This window comes from Oncorhynchus gorbuscha, linkage group LG10 (assembly GCF_021184085.1).
Source record: "Oncorhynchus gorbuscha isolate QuinsamMale2020 ecotype Even-year linkage group LG10, OgorEven_v1.0, whole genome shotgun sequence".
Classification (NCBI taxonomy): Eukaryota; Metazoa; Chordata; class Actinopteri; order Salmoniformes; family Salmonidae; genus Oncorhynchus; species Oncorhynchus gorbuscha.
Window position 1 is genome coordinate 96,053,128 of NC_060182.1, and position 18,972 is coordinate 96,072,099.

At 43.1% G+C, this 18,972-nt stretch overlaps 1 gene segment (V, D, J or C); it reads left to right on the forward strand.

The window, feature by feature from the left end:
* LOC124046810 overlaps positions 1-9,781 on the forward strand; it is a 56,248-nt gene extending 46,467 nt beyond the window's left edge. The window contains 3 exon segments of the C gene segment in view: positions 1,210-1,560; positions 1,715-1,741; positions 9,592-9,781. Of these exon segments, the coding sequence occupies positions 1,210-1,560; positions 1,715-1,741; positions 9,592-9,719 (506 nt within the window).
* The last annotated feature ends 9,191 nt before the right edge of the window (positions 9,782-18,972 follow it).

Below are 18,972 nucleotides of genomic sequence, written 5' to 3' on the forward strand. Positions count from 1 at the left end.
TACTGTAATACTACTGTAATAGTAATACTGTAATACTTCTGTAATACTTCTGTAATAATAATACTGTAATAATAATACTGTGATAATACTGTGATAATACTAATGTAATACTACTGTAATCATAATACTATAATAATACTGTGATAATACTACTGTGATACTGTTATAATACTTCTGTAATACTACTGTAATAGTAATACTGTAATACTACAGTAATACTACTGTAATAATAATACTGTAATACTACTGTAATAATACTACTGTAATACTATATTAATACTATAATAATACTGTAATTACATTATATATAGGGGTGGTACAGTTCAGTAACAAAGTGGTTCATTCCAAGCTGCTGTCGTACACCCTCTGTTTCTATGTGTTTGACTTGGTATACATTTATTGATTAATGACATTTTGTGATGAACTGTCTCATTGATTCGTTTTGTGATGAACTGTCTCATTGATTCATTTTCTGATGAACTCTCATTGATTCATTTTGTGATGAACTCTCTCATTGATTAATTTTGTGATGAACTGTCTCATTGATTCATTTTGTGATGAACTGTCTCATTGATTCATTTTGTGATGAACTGTCTCATTGATTCATTTTGTGATGAACTGTCTCATTGATTCATTTTGTGATGAACTGTCTCATTGATTAATTTTGTGATGAACTGTCTCATTGATTCATTTTGTGATGAACTGTCTCATTGATTCATTTTGTGATGAACTGTCTCATTGATTCACTTTGTGATTAACTGTCTCATTGATTCATTTTGTGATTAACTGTCTCATTGATTCATTTTGTGATTAACTGTCTCATTGATTCATTTTGTGATTAACTGTCTCATTGATTCATTTTGTGACGAACTGTCTCATCGATTCATTTTGTGACGAACTGTCTCATCGATTCATTTTGTGATGAACTGTCTCATTGATTCATTTTGTGATGAACTGTCTCATTGATTCATTTTGTGATGAACTCTCTCATTGATTCATTTTGTGATGAACTGTCTCATCGATTCATTTTGCGATGAACTGTCTCATTGATTCATTTTGTGATGAACTGTCTCATTGATTCATTTTGTGATGAACTGTCTCATCGATTCATTTTGTGATGAACTGTGTTTTAAAGCACTCGGATTCAGGTATTCAGCAAACAGAGCCATTGATTGAGTGTTAAAATACTCCACTGTTTTCTCCATGCAGATCCCAACATCAAAGTCACTGAACCCACAGTGAAAGTCCTAGCACCCTCCGCTAGGGAGTGTGAAGATAGAAACAAGAAGAAGAAGAAGACCCTAGTGTGTGTAGCCACCCGCTTCTACCCCGACCACGTCACGGTCTTCTGGCAAGTCAACAATGTCAACAGAACTGAAGGTGCCGGGACCGACAACAGGGCCTTGTGGGATAATGATGGTTTATACAGTATCACCAGCAGACTGAGAGTCCCAGCCAATGAATGGCACAAACCAGAGAACAGATTCACCTGCATTGTCAGCTTTTACAATGGGACTGGAAATATAGAAGTGAATGACACCATTAGTGGAGATCTCCAAGGTAATAAAACAATGAACACTGTCTGTGTTTCTGAGAAGAAAGATATTTGACTGAACTAGTACACTAGTTTTGAGGCTCTAATGCATTCCCCAATGTCTAAGTGGTACCGTGATGTATAATCTCATCTGAAACTCTCCTTCTTTGTTTCTTTCAGGTCAAAGTGGGGGAGAGATAACGACAGGTAAATGTGCCCATTTTATAACTGCATACTGATGACCTGCATACTGATGACCTGCATACTGATGACCTGCATACTGATGACCTGCATACTGATGACCTGCATACTGATGACCTGCATACTGATGACCTGCATACTGATGACCTGCATACTGATGACCTGCATACTGTACTGATGACCTGCATACTGATGACCTGCATACTGTACTGATGACCTGTATACTGATGACCTGTATACTGATGACCTGCATACTGATGACCTGCATACTGAAGACCTGCATACTGATGACCTGCATACTGATGACCTGCATACTGATGACCTGCATACTGATGTCCTGCATACTGATGACCTGCATACTGTACTGATGACCTGTATACTGATGACCTGTATACTGTACTGATGACCTGTATACTGATGACCTGTATACTGTACTGATGACCTGTATACTGATGACCTGCATACTGATGACCTGTATACTGATGACCTGCATACTGTACTGATGACCTGCATACTGTACTGATGACCTGCATACTGATGACCTGCATACTGATGACCTGCATACTGATGACCTGCATACTGTACTGATGACCTGCATACTGATGACCTGTATACTGATGACCTGTATACTGTACTGATGACCTGTATACTGATGACCTGCATACTGATGACCTGCATACTGATGACCTGCATACTGTACTGATGACCTGCATACTGATGACCTGTATACTGATGACCTGTATACTGTACTGATGACCTGTATACTGATGACCTGTATACTGATGACCTGCATACTGATGACCTGCATACTGATGACCTGCATACTGTACTGATGACCTGTATACTGATGACCTGTATACTGTACTGATGACCTGCATACTGATGACCTGCATACTGTACTGATGACCTGTATACTGATGACCTGTATACTGTACTGATGACCTGTATACTGATGACCTGCATACTGATGACCTGCATACTGTACTGATGACCTGTATACTGATGACCTGTATACTGTACTGATGACCTGCATACTGATGACCTGCATACTGATGACCTGCATACTGATGACCTGTATACTGATGACCTGTATACTGATGACCTGTATACTGATGACCTGCATACTGATGACCTGCATACTGTACTGATGACCTGTATACTGATGACCTGTATACTGTACTGATGACCTGCATACTGATGACCTGCATACTGATGACCTGCATACTGATGACCTGTATACTGATGACCTGTATACTGATGACCTGTATACTGATGACCTGCATACTGATGACCTGCATACTGTACTGATGACCTGCATACTGATGACCTGTATACTGTACTGATGACCTGCATACTGATGACCTGCATACTGTACTGATGACCTGTATACTGATGACCTGTATACTGTACTGATGACCTGCATACTGATGACCTGTATACTGTACTGATGACCTGCATACTGATGACCTGTATACTGTACTGATGACCTGCATACTGATGACCTGCATACTGTACTGATGACCTGTATACTGATGACCTGTATACTGTACTGATGACCTGCATACTGATGACCTGCATACTGATGACCTGCATACTGATGACCTGCATACTGATGACCTGCATACTGTACTGATGACCTGTATACTGATGACCTGTATACTGTACTGATGACCTGTATACTGATGACCTGTATACTGATGACCTGCATACTGTACTGATGACCTGCATACTGTACTGATGACCTGCATACTGATGACCTGCATACTGATGACCTGCATACTGATGACCTGCATACTGTACTGATGACCTGCATACTGATGACCTGTATACTGATGACCTGTATACTGTACTGATGACCTGTATACTGATGACCTGCATACTGATGACCTGCATACTGATGACCTGTATACTGTACTGATGACCTGCATACTGATGACCTGTATACTGTACTGATGACCTGCATACTGATGACCTGTATACTGTACTGATGACCTGTATACTGATGACCTGCATACTGATGACCTGCATACTGATGACCTGCATACTGTACTGATGACCTGCATACTGTACTGATGACCTGCATACTGATGACCTGTATACTGATGACCTGTATACTGATGACCTGCATACTGATGACCTGTATACTGATGACCTGTATACTGTACTGATGACCTGTATACTGATGACCTGCATACTGATGACCTGTATACTGATGACCTGCATACTGATGACCTGCATACTGATGACCTGTATACTGATGACCTGCATACTGATGACCTGCATACTGATGACCTGTATACTGATGACCTGTATACTGTACTGATGACCTGTATACTGATGACCTGCATACTGATGACCTGCATACTGATGACCTGCATACTGTACTGATGACCTGTATACTGATGACCTGTATACTGTACTGATGACCTGCATACTGATGACCTGCATACTGTACTGATGACCTGTATACTGATGACCTGTATACTGTACTGATGACCTGTATACTGATGACCTGCATACTGATGACCTGCATACTGATGACCTGCATACTGATGACCTGCATACTGTACTGATGACCTGTATACTGATGACCTGTATACTGATGACCTGCATACTGATGACCTGCATACTGAAGACCTGTATACTGATGACCTGCATACTGATGACCTGCATACTGATGACCTGTATACTGATGACCTGCATACTGATGACCTGCATACTGATGACCTGCATACTGTACTGATGACCTGTATACTGATGACCTGTATACTGATGACCTGCATACTGATGACCTGCATACTGAAGACCTGTATACTGATGACCTGCATACTGATGACCTGCATACTGATGACCTGCATACTGTACTGATGACCTGTATACTGATGACCTGTATACTGATGACCTGCATACTGATGACCTGCATACTGAAGACCTGTATACTGATGACCTGTATACTGATGACCTGCATACTGATGACCTGCATACTGTACTGATGACCTGTATACTGATGACCTGTATACTGATGACCTGCATACTGATGACCTGCATACTGAAGACCTGCATACTGATGACCTGCATACTGATGACCTGCATACTGATGACCTGCATACTGTACTGATGACCTGCATACTGTACTGATGACCTGTATACTGATGACCTGTATACTGTACTGATGACCTGTATACTGATGACCTACATACTGATGACCTGTATACTGATGACCTGCATACTGATGACCTGCATACTGTACTGATGACCTGCATACTGTACTGATGACCTGTATACTGATGACCTGCATACTGTACTGATGACCTGCATACTGATGACCTGCATACTGAAGACCTGCATACTGATGACCTGCATACTGTACTGATGACCTGTATACTGATGACCTGCATACTGATGACCTGCATACTGATGACCTGCATACTGATGACCTGCATACTGATGACCTGCATACTGATGACCTGCATACTGATGACCTGCATACTGATGACCTGCATACTGATGACCTGTATACTGATGACCTGCATACTGATGACCTGCATACTGATGACCTGCATACTGATGACCTGCATACTGTACTGATGACCTGCATACTGATGACCTGCATACTGATAACCTGCATACTGTACTGATGACCTGCATACTGATGACCTGCATACTGTACTGATGACCTGCATACTGATGACCTGCATACTGATGACCTGCATACTGTACTGATGACCTGCATACTGATGACCTGCATACTGTACTGATGACCTGCATACTGATGACCTGCATACTGATGACCTGCATACTGTACTGATGACCTGCATACTGATAACCTGCATACTGTACTGATGACCTGCATACTGATGACCTGCATACTGTACTGATGACCTGCATACTGATGACCTGCATACTGTACTGATGACCTGCATACTGATGACCTGCATACTGATGACCTGCATACTGTACTGATGACCTGCATACTGATGACCTGCATACTGATGACCTGCATACTGTACTGATGACCTGCATACTGATGACCTGCATACTGATAACCTGCATACTGTACTGATGACCTGCATACTGATGACCTGCATACTGTACTGATGACCTGCATACTGATGACCTGCATACTGTACTGATGACCTGCATACTGATAACCTGCATACTGTACTGATGACCTGCATACTGATGACCTGCATACTGATGACCTGCATACTGTACTGATGACCTGCATACTGATGACCTGCATACTGATGACCTGCATACTGTACTGATGACCTGCATACTGATGACCTGCATACTGATGACCTGCATACTGTACTGATGACCTGCATACTGATGACCTGCATACTGATGACCTGCATACTGATGACCTGCATACTGTACTGATGACCTGCATACTGTACTGATGACCTGCATACTGATGACCTGCATACTGATGACCTGCATACTGATGACCTGCATACTGATGACCTGCATACTGTACTGATGACCTGTATACTGATGACCTGCATACTGATGACCTGCATACTGATGACCTGCATACTGATGACCTGTATACTGATGACCTGTATACTGATGACCTGCATACTGATGACCGGCATACTGATGTCCTGCATACTGATGACCTGCATACTGATGACCTGCATACTGTACTGATGACCTGCATACTGATGACCTGCATACTGATGACCTGCATACTGTACTGATGACCTGTATACTGATGACCTGTATACTGATGACCTGCATACTGATGACCTGCATACTGATGACCTGCATACTGATGACCTACATACTGTACTGATGACCTGCATACTGATGACCTGCATACTGATGTCCTGCATACTGTACTGATGACCTGTATACTGTACTGATGACCTACATACTGATGACCTGCATACTGATGACCTGCATACTGATGACCTGCATACTGATGACCTGCATACTGTACTGATGACCTGTATACTGATGACCTGCATACTAATGACCTGTATACTGATGACCTGCATACTGATGACCTACATACTGATGACCTGCATACTGATGACCTGCATACTGATGACCTGCATACTGTACTGATGACCTGCATACTGTACTGATGACCTGTATACTGATGACCTGCATACTGATGACCTACATACTGATGACCTGCATACTGATGACCTACATACTGATGACCTGCATACTGATGACCTGCATACTGATGACCTGCATACTGATGACCTGCATACTGATGACCTGCATACTGATGTCCTGCATACTGTACTGATAACCTGCATACTGATGACCTGTATACTGATGACCTGCATACTGATGACCTGCATACTGATGACCTGCATACTGTACTGATGACCTGCATACTGATGACCTGTATACTGATGACCTGCATACTGTACTGATGACCTGCATACTGATGACCTGCATACTGATGACCTGCATACTGTACTGATGATCTGCATACTGTACTGATGACCTGCATACTGATGACCTGCATACTGATGACCTGTATACTGATGACCTGTATACTGATGACCTGCATACTGTACTGATGACCTGCATACTGATGACCTGCATACTGATGACCTGCATACTGATGACCTGCATACTGATGACCTGCATACTGTACTGATGACCTGCATACTGATGACCTGCATATTGTACTGATGACCTGTATACTGATGACCTGCATACTAATGACCTGCATACTGATGACCTGCATACTGATGACCTACATACTGATGACCTGCATACTGATGACCTGCATACTGATGACCTGCATACTGTACTGATGACCTGCATACTGTACTGATGACCTGCATACTGTACTGATGACCTGCATACTGTACTGATGACCTGTATACTGATGACCTGCATACTGATGACCTACATACGGATGACCTGCATACTGATGACCTGCATACTGAAGACCTGCATACTGTACTGATGACCTGCATACTGATGACCTGCATACTGTACTGATGACTGATGACACTGGTCTAGATCATTAGTTATATCCCCAGGGCCAAGAAACACTAACCTAGATCATTGGTTATATCCCCAGGACCCAGAAACACTAACCTAGATCATTGGTTGGCTCCCCAGGACCAAGAAACACTAACCTAGATCATTGGTTGGCTCCCCAGGACCAAGAAACACTAGCCTAGATCATTGGTTAGCTCCCCAGGACCAAGAAACACTAGCCTAGATCATTGGTTGGCTCCCCAGGACCAAGAAACACTAGCCTAGATCATTGGTTGGCTCCCCAGGACCAAGAAACACTAGCCTAGATCATTAGTTATATCCCCAGGACCAAGAAACACTAACCTAGATCATTGGTTGGCTCCCCAGGACCAAGAAACACTAACCTAGATCATTGGTTGGCTCCCCAGGACCAAGAAACACTAACCTAGATCATTGGTTGGCTCCCAGGACCAAGAAACACTAACCTAGATCATTGGTTGGCTCCCCAGGACCAAGAAACACTAACCTAGATCATTGGTTGGCTCCCCAGGACCAAGAAACACTAACCTAGATCATTGGTTGGCTCCCCAGGACCAAGAAACACTAACCTAGATCATTGGTTGGCTCCCCAGGACCAAGAAACACTAACCTAGATCATTGGTTGGCTCCCCAGGACCAAGAAACACTAACCTAGATCATTGGTTGGCTCCCCAGGACCCAGAAACACTAACCTAGATCATTGGTTGGCTCCCCAGGGCCAAGAAACACTAACCTAGATCATTGGTTGGCTCCCCAGGACCAAGAAACACTAACCTAGATCATTGGTTGGCTCCCCAGGACCAAGAAACACTAACCTAGATCATTGGTTGGCTCCCCAGGGCCAAGAAACACTAACCTAGATCATTGGTTATAACCCCAGGGCCAAGAAACACTAACCTAGATCATTGGTTGGCTCCCCAGGGCCAAGAAACACTAACCTAGATCATTGGTTGGGTCCCCAGGACCAAGAAACACTAACCTAGATCATTGGTTGGCTCCCCAGGACCAAGAAACACTAACCTAGATCATTGGTTGGCTCCCCAGGGCCAAGAAACACTAACCTAGATCATTGGTTGGCTCCCCAGGACCAAGAAACACTAACCTAGATCATTGGTTGGCTCCCCAGGACCAAGAAACACTAACCTAGATCATTGGTTGGCTCCCCAGGACCCAGAAACACTAACCTAGATCATTGGTTGGCTCCCCAGGACCCAGAAACACTAACCTAGATCATTGGTTGGCTCCCAGGACCCAGAAACACTAACCTAGATCATTGGTTGGCTTCCCAGGACCCAGAAACACTAACCTAGATCATTGGTTGGCTCCCCAGGACCCAGAAACACTAACCTAGATCATTGGTTGGCTCCCCAGGACCAAGAAACACTAACCTAGATCATTGGTTGGATCCCCAGGACCCAGAAACACTAACCTAGATCATTGGTTGGATCCCCAGGACCCAGAAACACTAACCTAGATCATTGGTTGGCTCCCCAGGGCCAAGAAACACTAACCTAGATCATTGGTTGGCTCCCCAGGACCCAGAAACACTAACCTAGATCATTGGTTGGCTCCCCAGGACCCAGAAACACTAACCTAGATCATTGGTTGGCTCCCCAGGACCCAGAAACACTAACCTAGATCATTGGTTGGCTCCCCAGGACCCACAAACACTAACCTAGATCATTGGTTGGCTCACCAGGACCCAGAAACACTAACCTAGATCATTGGTTGGCTCCCCAGGACCCAGAAACACTAACCTAGATCATTGATTGTGCTGTATATTTCTCAATGGATGATCTGCTAACAATATCATCTGATACCACCTTAATCAAGGTCATTTGAATGTATTATTGTCCTTGCAGATTACTATGTGAAGAGCACCCAGACTGCCAAGCTGGCCTACAGCATCTTCATCGCTAAGAGTACCTTCTATGGCCTGGTCGTCATGGTTATGATTTGGAAGTTCCAGGTGAGTTCGCTGCAAATATGATAAAGGTTCATCACACAGCCTTCTCTCTCCTCTTCTATCTCTGCCTTGTGCTCAAGGAGTCCCAGATCAGTTTTGTCAATCGGTCTTGCAATCAACTCCTATGGTCAAGTTGACAGTGACCACACAAACAGATCCCACTGGGCACACCATGTCGTTTCAATGAGATTACAATTTATATTCACCCAATCAAAAAGAAAGCCAAGAGTTAGTTGAATTTTCAGTGTGTTTTCCCCGTGATTTCAACCATCTGAAAGCACAAACATGTTCAAATGGAAAACAACAATGTTTGATTTTTGGTTTAGTTGTCAACCAAATGTCTGTCACTGCTCTTTCTACCATCTAAAAGCACAACACAGTTCAAATGGGGATCCACTGTCAGATATTGAATCCTTTATAGAACAGATTAACGTGTTGTCACTGGGCTTCATCTAATAGCACAACCACATGAGCTGGATGGCAGTTGAGAGTTACATTATAGCACACGGTACAAATGATCAATGCCATTTGAGATTCTATTTTGATTTTAAGCGGAGATCTCTCAACAATCCAATCAATCAAAAAAATGTAAAGTATTATTCTATCGTTTGAGATTCCACGTCACAATACGTTGACAAATAGCGTTGAAACGACGTTGATTCAATCAGTTTGAGCCCAGTGGGATGTCACATGACAGGCAGGCGGGATACGCAGGACAGCAAAAACAGATCTGGGATCAGGCTAGGTAATGACCATAGGAGTTGACAAGACAACACACGCAGATCTGGGACCAGGCTAGGTAATGACCATAGGAGTTGACAGGACAACACACACAGATCTGGGACCAGGCTAGGTAACGACCATAGGAGTTGACAGGACAACACACACAGATCTGGGATCAGGCTAGGTAATGACCATAGGAGTTGACAGGACAACACACACAGATCTGGGATCAGGCTAGGTAATGACCATAGGAGTTGACAGGACAACACACACAGATCTGGGATCAGGCTAGGTAATGACCATAGGAGTCATTTATCCTGTATCTCTGTGTTTCCATACAGACACCATACTGTCTTTATCCTGTATCTCTGTGTTCCCCATACAGAAACCATACTGTCTTTATCCTGTATCTCTGTGTTCCCATACAGACACCATACTGTCTTTATACTGTATCTCTGTGTTCCCATACAGACACCATACTGTCTTTAATCTCTGTGTCTGTGTTTCCTGTATCATGCAGGGCTGTGTTTCCTCAGAGAAACAGATTTAATGGAATACAAGCGGCCCAAGGAGGATGTCCTGCATGGGTGTTGATTCTTCCATGTGATCAAGAACGGACTGGCAAATGGGCAATTCTGGCAAATGCCAGATGGACCGATTCATCTTTAGACCAGTGGGCCTGTCTAAATTGGCTTTTTTTTGCAAAATAATAATAATTTGTCTAGTAAAGAGGGTCTTAAAGAAAAACATGGGCAGGTGTGTTAGAAATGCCTGGGCCGGTTTCTGGTCCCAGTTTGCCCCTGCATGTGATTGTATTGTCCATTGTGCTTATTGTTGCCAGTATCTCTTTATTGCCCTGTCTATGTGAAGATGTGCTTTTTAGAATCTCCCATGAACATGAACTTGCAATTTAAATGTATATTTGAATAAATTCAGCCAAAACAATCTTTCCATTAACTTACAAAATCAAATGTCTGTTTGTTTTTCCAGTAATTACAGTAGAGTATGTATCAATACACTTTGCTTTCCAATTTCTAAATGTTCATTTGTGAATAATAAACTGTATATAATTAGGGACAGATCAAAATGTACCTCTCCACAGTTACAAATATTTTCACGACCCTCCCCCTCATAGAATTAACTCAATATAATGTTTACGACCACAAATAACAAGAACTGTAGCGACCCTGTTTTTATAAACGTGGATATTGACTTTGCCACTTCAGTCTGCTTTTCTGGCACAGTTGATGCCACGCAGGGCTTTGGGCCAGAAGGTTGAGGGTTCACTGACCACCACAGACGAGCTCCCTCTCCCTGCCTGTTTCATCACATTACGATCAGAGACGGAGGCAGACCATGATCAGCGAGGGGGAAATCAGATTTCCAACATTATGATGCCATATTTATATAAAATATATTCAACGAATCTTCCACCGACAGGTTTGACAACCAATAAACAAAACAAACCAACTTCTGGCACTTTAATGTCATGGTTTGTGTTGTGAACAAACAGGAAGTACATCCCTCCCTGTCTTGTAGACTTACCCAGTATTGGTTTGTGTTGTGAACAAACAGGAAGTACATCCCTCCCTGTCTTTGTAGACTTACCCAGTATTGGTTTGTGTTGTGAACAAACAGGAAGTACATCCCTCCCTGTCTTTGTAGACTTACCCAGTATTGGTTTGTGTTGTGAACAAACAGGAAGTACATCCCTCCCTGTCTTTGTAGACTTACCCAGTATTGGTTTGTGTTGTGAACAAACAGGAAGTACATCCCTCCCTGTCTTTGTAGACTTACCCAGTATTGGTTTGTGTTGTGAACAAACAGGAAGTACATCCCTCCCTGTCTTTGTAGACTTACCCAGTATTGGTTTGTGTTGTGAACAAACAGGAAGTACATCCCTCCCTGTCTTTGTAGACTTACCCAGTATTGGTTTGTGTTGTGAACAAACAGGAAGTACATCCCTCCCTGTCTTGTAGACTTACCCAGTATTGGTTTGTCTTGTGAACAAACAGGAAGTACATCCCTCCCTGTCTTGTAGACTTACCCAGTATTGGTTTGTGTTGTGAACAAACAGGAAATACATCCCTCCCTGTCTTGTAGACTTACCCAGTATTGAAGGCTTGGCTTGACAATCTCCTAGTGTCATAAAACTTTATAGTGTTTTGTAACAATGTCTCTTTTCATTCATCAATTGGCCACTGCACAGTTTGGATTGATTGATTGATTTTATTTGTCTGTAAAAAAAATACATATATATACATAATTTCTTTAAGTGACTGGGATTGCACAATAAAGTCTTGGACTTATTTCCATTGTGGTCCCTATTTTTATTTACATAAATACATATATAATTACATAAATAGAGACAGAAACATTCTCAACCTCCAGATGAGTATGAGGGGAAAGACAATTCTGACCAGCTTGTTTGGCCGGTAGCTTGTTCTCTAGACGTCTGGGGCTGCTGGGGAACCATGATGTTCAGCATAATCAGACACTAGACTAGATGTTTGGGGCTGCTGGGGAACCATGATGTGCAGCATAATCAGACACTAGACTAGATGTTTGGGGCTGCTGGTGAACCATGATGTGCAGCATAATCAGACACTAGACTAGATGTTTGGGGCTGCTGGGGAACCATGATGTGCAGCATAATCAGACACTAGACTAGATGTTTGGGGCTGCTGGGGAACCATGATGTTCAGCATAATCAGACACTAGACTAGATGTTTGGGGCTGCTGGGGAACCATGATGTGCAGCATAATCAGACACTAGACTAGATGTTTGGGGCTGCTGGTGAACCAAAAAAAATAAGAAAAGCATATTTTTTGTCCTTTAAAATAACATCAAATTGATCAGAAATACAGTGTAGACATGGTTAATGTTGTAAATGACTATTGTAGCTGGAAACGGCTGAGTTTTAATGGAATATCTACATAGGCGTACAGAGGCCCATTATCAGCAGCCATCACTCCTGTGTTCCAATGGCACGTTGTGTAGTACACGCAAAACACCAGTCTCAACGTCAACAGTGAAGAGGCGACTCCGGGATGCTGGCCTTCTCGGCAGAGTTGCAAAGAAAAGCCATATCACAGACTGGCCAATAAAAAGAAAAGATTAAGATGGGCAAAAGAACACAGACACTGGACAGAGGAACTCTGCCTCGAAGGCCAGCATCCCGGAGTCGCCTCTTCACTGTTGATGTTGAGACTGGACAGAGGAACTCTGCCTAGAAGGCCAGCATCCCGGAGTCGCCTCTTCACTGTTGACGTTGAGACTGGTGTTTTGCGGGTACTATTTAATGAAGCTGCCAGTTGAGGACTTGTGAGGCGTCTTTTTCTCAAACTAGACACTAAAATACTTGTCCTCTTGCTCAGTTGTGCACCGGAGCCTCCCACTCCTCTCTCTATTCTGGTTAGAGCCAGTTTGCGTTGTTCTGTGAAGGGAATAGTACACAGCGTTGTACGAGATCTTCAGTTTCCTGGCAATTACTCACACGGTATAGCCTTCATTTCTCAGAACAAGAATAGACTGACGAGTTTCAGAAGAAAGTTATTTGTTTCTGGCCATTTTGAGCCTGTAATCAAGCCCACAAATGCTGATGCTCCAGATACTCAACTAGTCATAAAGAAGGCCAGTTTTGTTGCTTCTTGAACACAGTTTTCAGCTGTGCTAAGATAATTGTAAAAGTGTTTTCTTATGATCAATTAGCCTTTTAAAATGATAAACTTGGATTAGCTAACCCAACGTGTCATTTACAACATTAACAATGTCTACACTGTATTTCTGATCAATTTGATGTTATTTTAATGGACAGAAATTTGCTTTTCTTTCAAAAACAAGGACATTTCTAAGTGACCCCAAACTTGTGAACGGTAGTGTGTATATTAAAATGGTAATATCATACAGTAAACACTTAAGCCTTTACATTTAATGCCCTGATACATTTAATGCCCTGATACATTTAATGCCCTGATACATTTAATGCCCTGATACATGTAATGCCCTGATACATGTAATGCCCTGATACATGTAATGCCCTGATACATGTAATGCCCTGATACATGTAATGCCCTGATACATGTAATGCCCTGATACATGTAATGCCCTGATACATGTAATGCCCTGATACATTTAATGCCCTGATACATGTAATGCCCTGACACATGTAATGCCCTGATACATGTAATGCCCTGATACATGTAATGCCCTGATACATGTAATGCCCTGATACATGTAATGCCCTGACACATTTAATGCCCTGACACATGTAATGCCCTGATACATGTAATGCCCTGACACATGTAATGCCCTGATACATTTAATGCCCTGATACATGTAATGCCCTGATACATGTAATGCCCTGATACATTTAATGCCCTGACACATGTAATGCCCTGATACATTTAATGCCCTGATACATGTAATGCCCTGATACATGTAATGCCCTGATACATTTAATGCCCTGATACATGTAATGCCCTGATACATTTAATGCCCTGATACATTTAATGCCCTGATACATGTAATGCCCTGACACATTTAATGCCCTGACACATTTAATGCCCTGACACATTTAATGCCCTGATACATTTAATGCCCTGACACATTTAATGCCCTGACACATTTAATGCCCTGACACATTTAATGCCCTGACACATTTAATGCCCTGACACATTTAATGCCCTGACACATTTAATGCCCTGATACATGTAATGCCCTGATACATGTAATGCCCTGATACATGTAATGCCCTGATACATGTAATGCCCTGATACATTTACATTACATTTACATTTAAGTCATTTAGCAGACGCTCTTATCCAGAGCGACTTACAAATTGGTGCATTCACCTTATGACATCCAGTGGGACAGTCACTTAACAATAGTGCATCTAAAACTTAGGGGGGGTGGGGTGAGAGGGATTACTTAACCTATCCTAGGTATTCCTTAAAGAGGTGGGGTTTCAGGTGTCTCCGGAAGGTGGTGATTGACTCCGCTGTCCTGGCGTCGTGAGGGAGTTTGTTCCACCATTGGGGGGCCAGGGCAGCGAACAGTTTTGACTGGGCTGAGCGGGAGCTGTACTTCCTCAGTGGTAGGGAGGCGAGCAGGCCAGAGGTGGATGAACGCAGTGCCCTTGTTTGGGTGTAGGGCCTGATCAGAGCCTGGAGGTACTGAGGTGCCGTTCCCCTCACAGCTCCGTAGGCAAGGACCATGGTCTTGTAGCGGATGCGAGCTTCAACTGGAAGCCAGTGGAGAGAACGGAGGAGCGGGGTGACGTGAGAGAACTTGGGAAGGTTGAACACCAGACGGGCTGCGGCGTTCTGGATGAGTTGAAGGGGTTTAATGGCACAGGCAGGGAGCCCAGCCAACAGCGAGTTGCAGTAATCCAGACGGGAGATGACAAGTGCCTGGATTAGGACCTGCGCCGCTTCCTGTGTGAGGCAGGGTCGTACTCTGCGGATGTTGTAGAGCATGAACCTACAGGAACGGGCCACCGCCTTGATGTTAGTTGAGAACGACAGGGTGTTGTCCAGGATCACGCCAAGGTTCTTGGCGCTCTGGGAGGAGGACACAATGGAGTTGTCGACCGTGATGGCGAGATCATGGAACGGGCAGTCCTTCCCCGGGAGGAAGAGCAGCTCCGTCTTGCCGAGGTTCAGCTTGAGGTGGTGATCCGTCATCCACACTGATATGTCTGCCAGACATGCAGAGATGCGATTCGCCACCTGGTCATCAGAAGGGGGAAAGGAGAAGATTAATTGTGTGTCGTCTGCATAGCAATGATAAGAGAGACCATGTGAGGTTATGACAGAGCCAAGTGACTTGGTGTATAGCGAGAATAGGAGAGGGCCAAGAACAGAGCCCTGGGGGACACCATGTAATGCCCTGATACATGTAATGCCCTGATACATGTAATGCCCTGACACATGTAATGCCCTGATACATGTAATGCCCTGATACATGTAATGCCCTGATACATGTAATGCCCTGATACATGTAATGCCCTGATACATGTAATGCCCTGACACATTTAATGCCCTGACACATGTAATGCCCTGATACATGTAATGCCCTGACACATGTAATGCCCTGATACATTTAATGCCCTGATACATGTAATGCCCTGATACATGTAATGCCCTGATACATTTAATGCCCTGATACATGTAATGCCCTGATACATTTAATGCCCTGATACATTTAATGCCCTGATACATTTAATGCCCTGATACATTTAATGCCCTGACACATTTAATGCCCTGACACATTTAATGCCCTGACACATTTAATGCCCTGATACATTTAATGCCCTGACACATTTAATGCCCTGACACATTTAATGCCCTGACACATTTAATGCCCTGACACATTTAATGCCCTGACACATTTAATGCCCTGACACATTTAATGCCCTGATACATGTAATGCCCTGATACATTTAATGCCCTGATACATGTAATGCCCTGATACATTTAATGCCCTGACACATGTAATGCCCTGACACATGTAATGCCCTGATACATGTAATGCCCTGATACATGTAATGCCATGATACATTTAATGCCCTGATACATGTAATGCCCTGATACATGTAATGCCCTGATACATGTAATGCCCTGATACATGTAATGCCCTGATACATGTAATGCCCTGATACATGTAATGCCATGATACATTTAATGCCCTGATACATGTAATGTCCTGATACATGTAATGCCCTGATACATGTAATGCCCTGATACATTTAATGCCCTGACACATGTAATGCCATGATACATTTAATGCCCTGATACATGTAATGCCCTGATACATTTAATGCCCTGATACATGTAATGCCCTGATACATTTAATGCCCTGATACATGTAATGCCCTGATACATTTAATGCCCTGACACATGTAATGCCCTGACACATGTAATGCCCTGATACATGTAATGCCCTGATACATTTAATGCCCTGATACATTTAATGCCCTGATACATTTAATGCCCTGATACATGTAATGCCCTGATACATTTAATGCCCTGATACATTTAATGCCCTGATACATGTAATGCCCTGATACATTTAATGCCCTGATACATTTAATGCCCTGATACATGTAATGCCCTGATACATGTAATGCCCTGATACATGTAATGCCCTGATACATGTAATGCCCTGATACATGTAATGCCCTGATACATGTAATGCCCTGATACATGTAATTGCTCACATCTCTGACAGCTGAACCGTGAGGGAGACAATGATTGTTTTAGGAAGTATTTCTTATGATCAATTAGCCTTTTAAAATGATCAACTTGTATTAGCTAACACAACGTGCCATTGGAAGACAGGAGTGATGGTTGCTGACAATGGGCCTCTGTACACCTATGTAGATATTCCATTAAAACTCAGCCGTTTCCAGCTACAATAGTCATTTACAACATCAACAATGTCTACACTGTATTTCTGATCAATTTGATGTTATTTTAATGGACATAAATGTGCTTTTCTTTCAAAAACAAGGACATATCTAAGTGACCCCAAACCTTTGAACGGTAGTGTAGCCTATTTAAAGGAAGAGAAGCTTAGGCCAGAATAACTCCAGAGAGAGAGATTTGCCCGTGGCAAGCTACGACACCCACATGCATTTCTTTATGTTAGATGGCTACTGCATCTTCTATAGAGACATAGACTTACAGAAGGAGGGTAATTCACACATTTTCTATCTGAATATTTTGTATAAAGATTAATATTATATTGTTAGATTATAGGAGTTACTCTGGTTGGGCTGAAACGGTCTTCCTCAACTCAAGTCCAACTGTCAGAGTCCGTTGGAGCTCTGCTGACACGGTCTTCCTCAACTCAAGTCCAACTGTCAGAGTCCGTTGGAGCTCTGCTGACACGGTCTTCCTCAACTCAAGTCCAACTGTCAGAGTCCGTTGGAGCTCTGCTGACACGGTCTTCCTCAACTCAAGTCCAACTGTCAGAGTCCGTTGGAGCTCTGGACACGGTCTTCCTCAACTCAAGTCCAACTGTCAGAGTCCGTTGGAGCTCTGCTGACACGGTCTTCCTCAACTCAAGTCCAACTGTCAGAGTCCGTTGGAGCTCTGCTGACACGGTCTTCCTCAACTCAAGTCCAACTGTCAGAGTCCGTTGGAGCTCTGCTGACACGGTCTTCCTCAACTCAAGTCCAACTGTCAGAGTCCGTTGGAGCTCTGCTGAAAGTCTTCCTCAACTCAAGTCCAACTGTCAGAGTCCGTTGGAGCGCCGGGATGCGCTGCCTTCGTAGCGTAGACCTGCAGTAGCTAAAGCTTAATTATAGCCACTTCATAACAAACCTTCACAAACGTTTCTAAACTTTATTAGGGTAATATCAAAAGTCAAACCATAGTTTATTAGGAAAATACAAGCAGAAGAGCAAATGTAATTTAAAAAACGCCCCAAAAAATAGGTTGACAAACCTCCCCTAATTTCACCCCCCCCCCCCCCCAGTAAATGTTGACCGGTCCCTTGGTTTGCCTGTGTGTAGTTTTAGCATATAAACCAGCTGGAAAACATAAACTG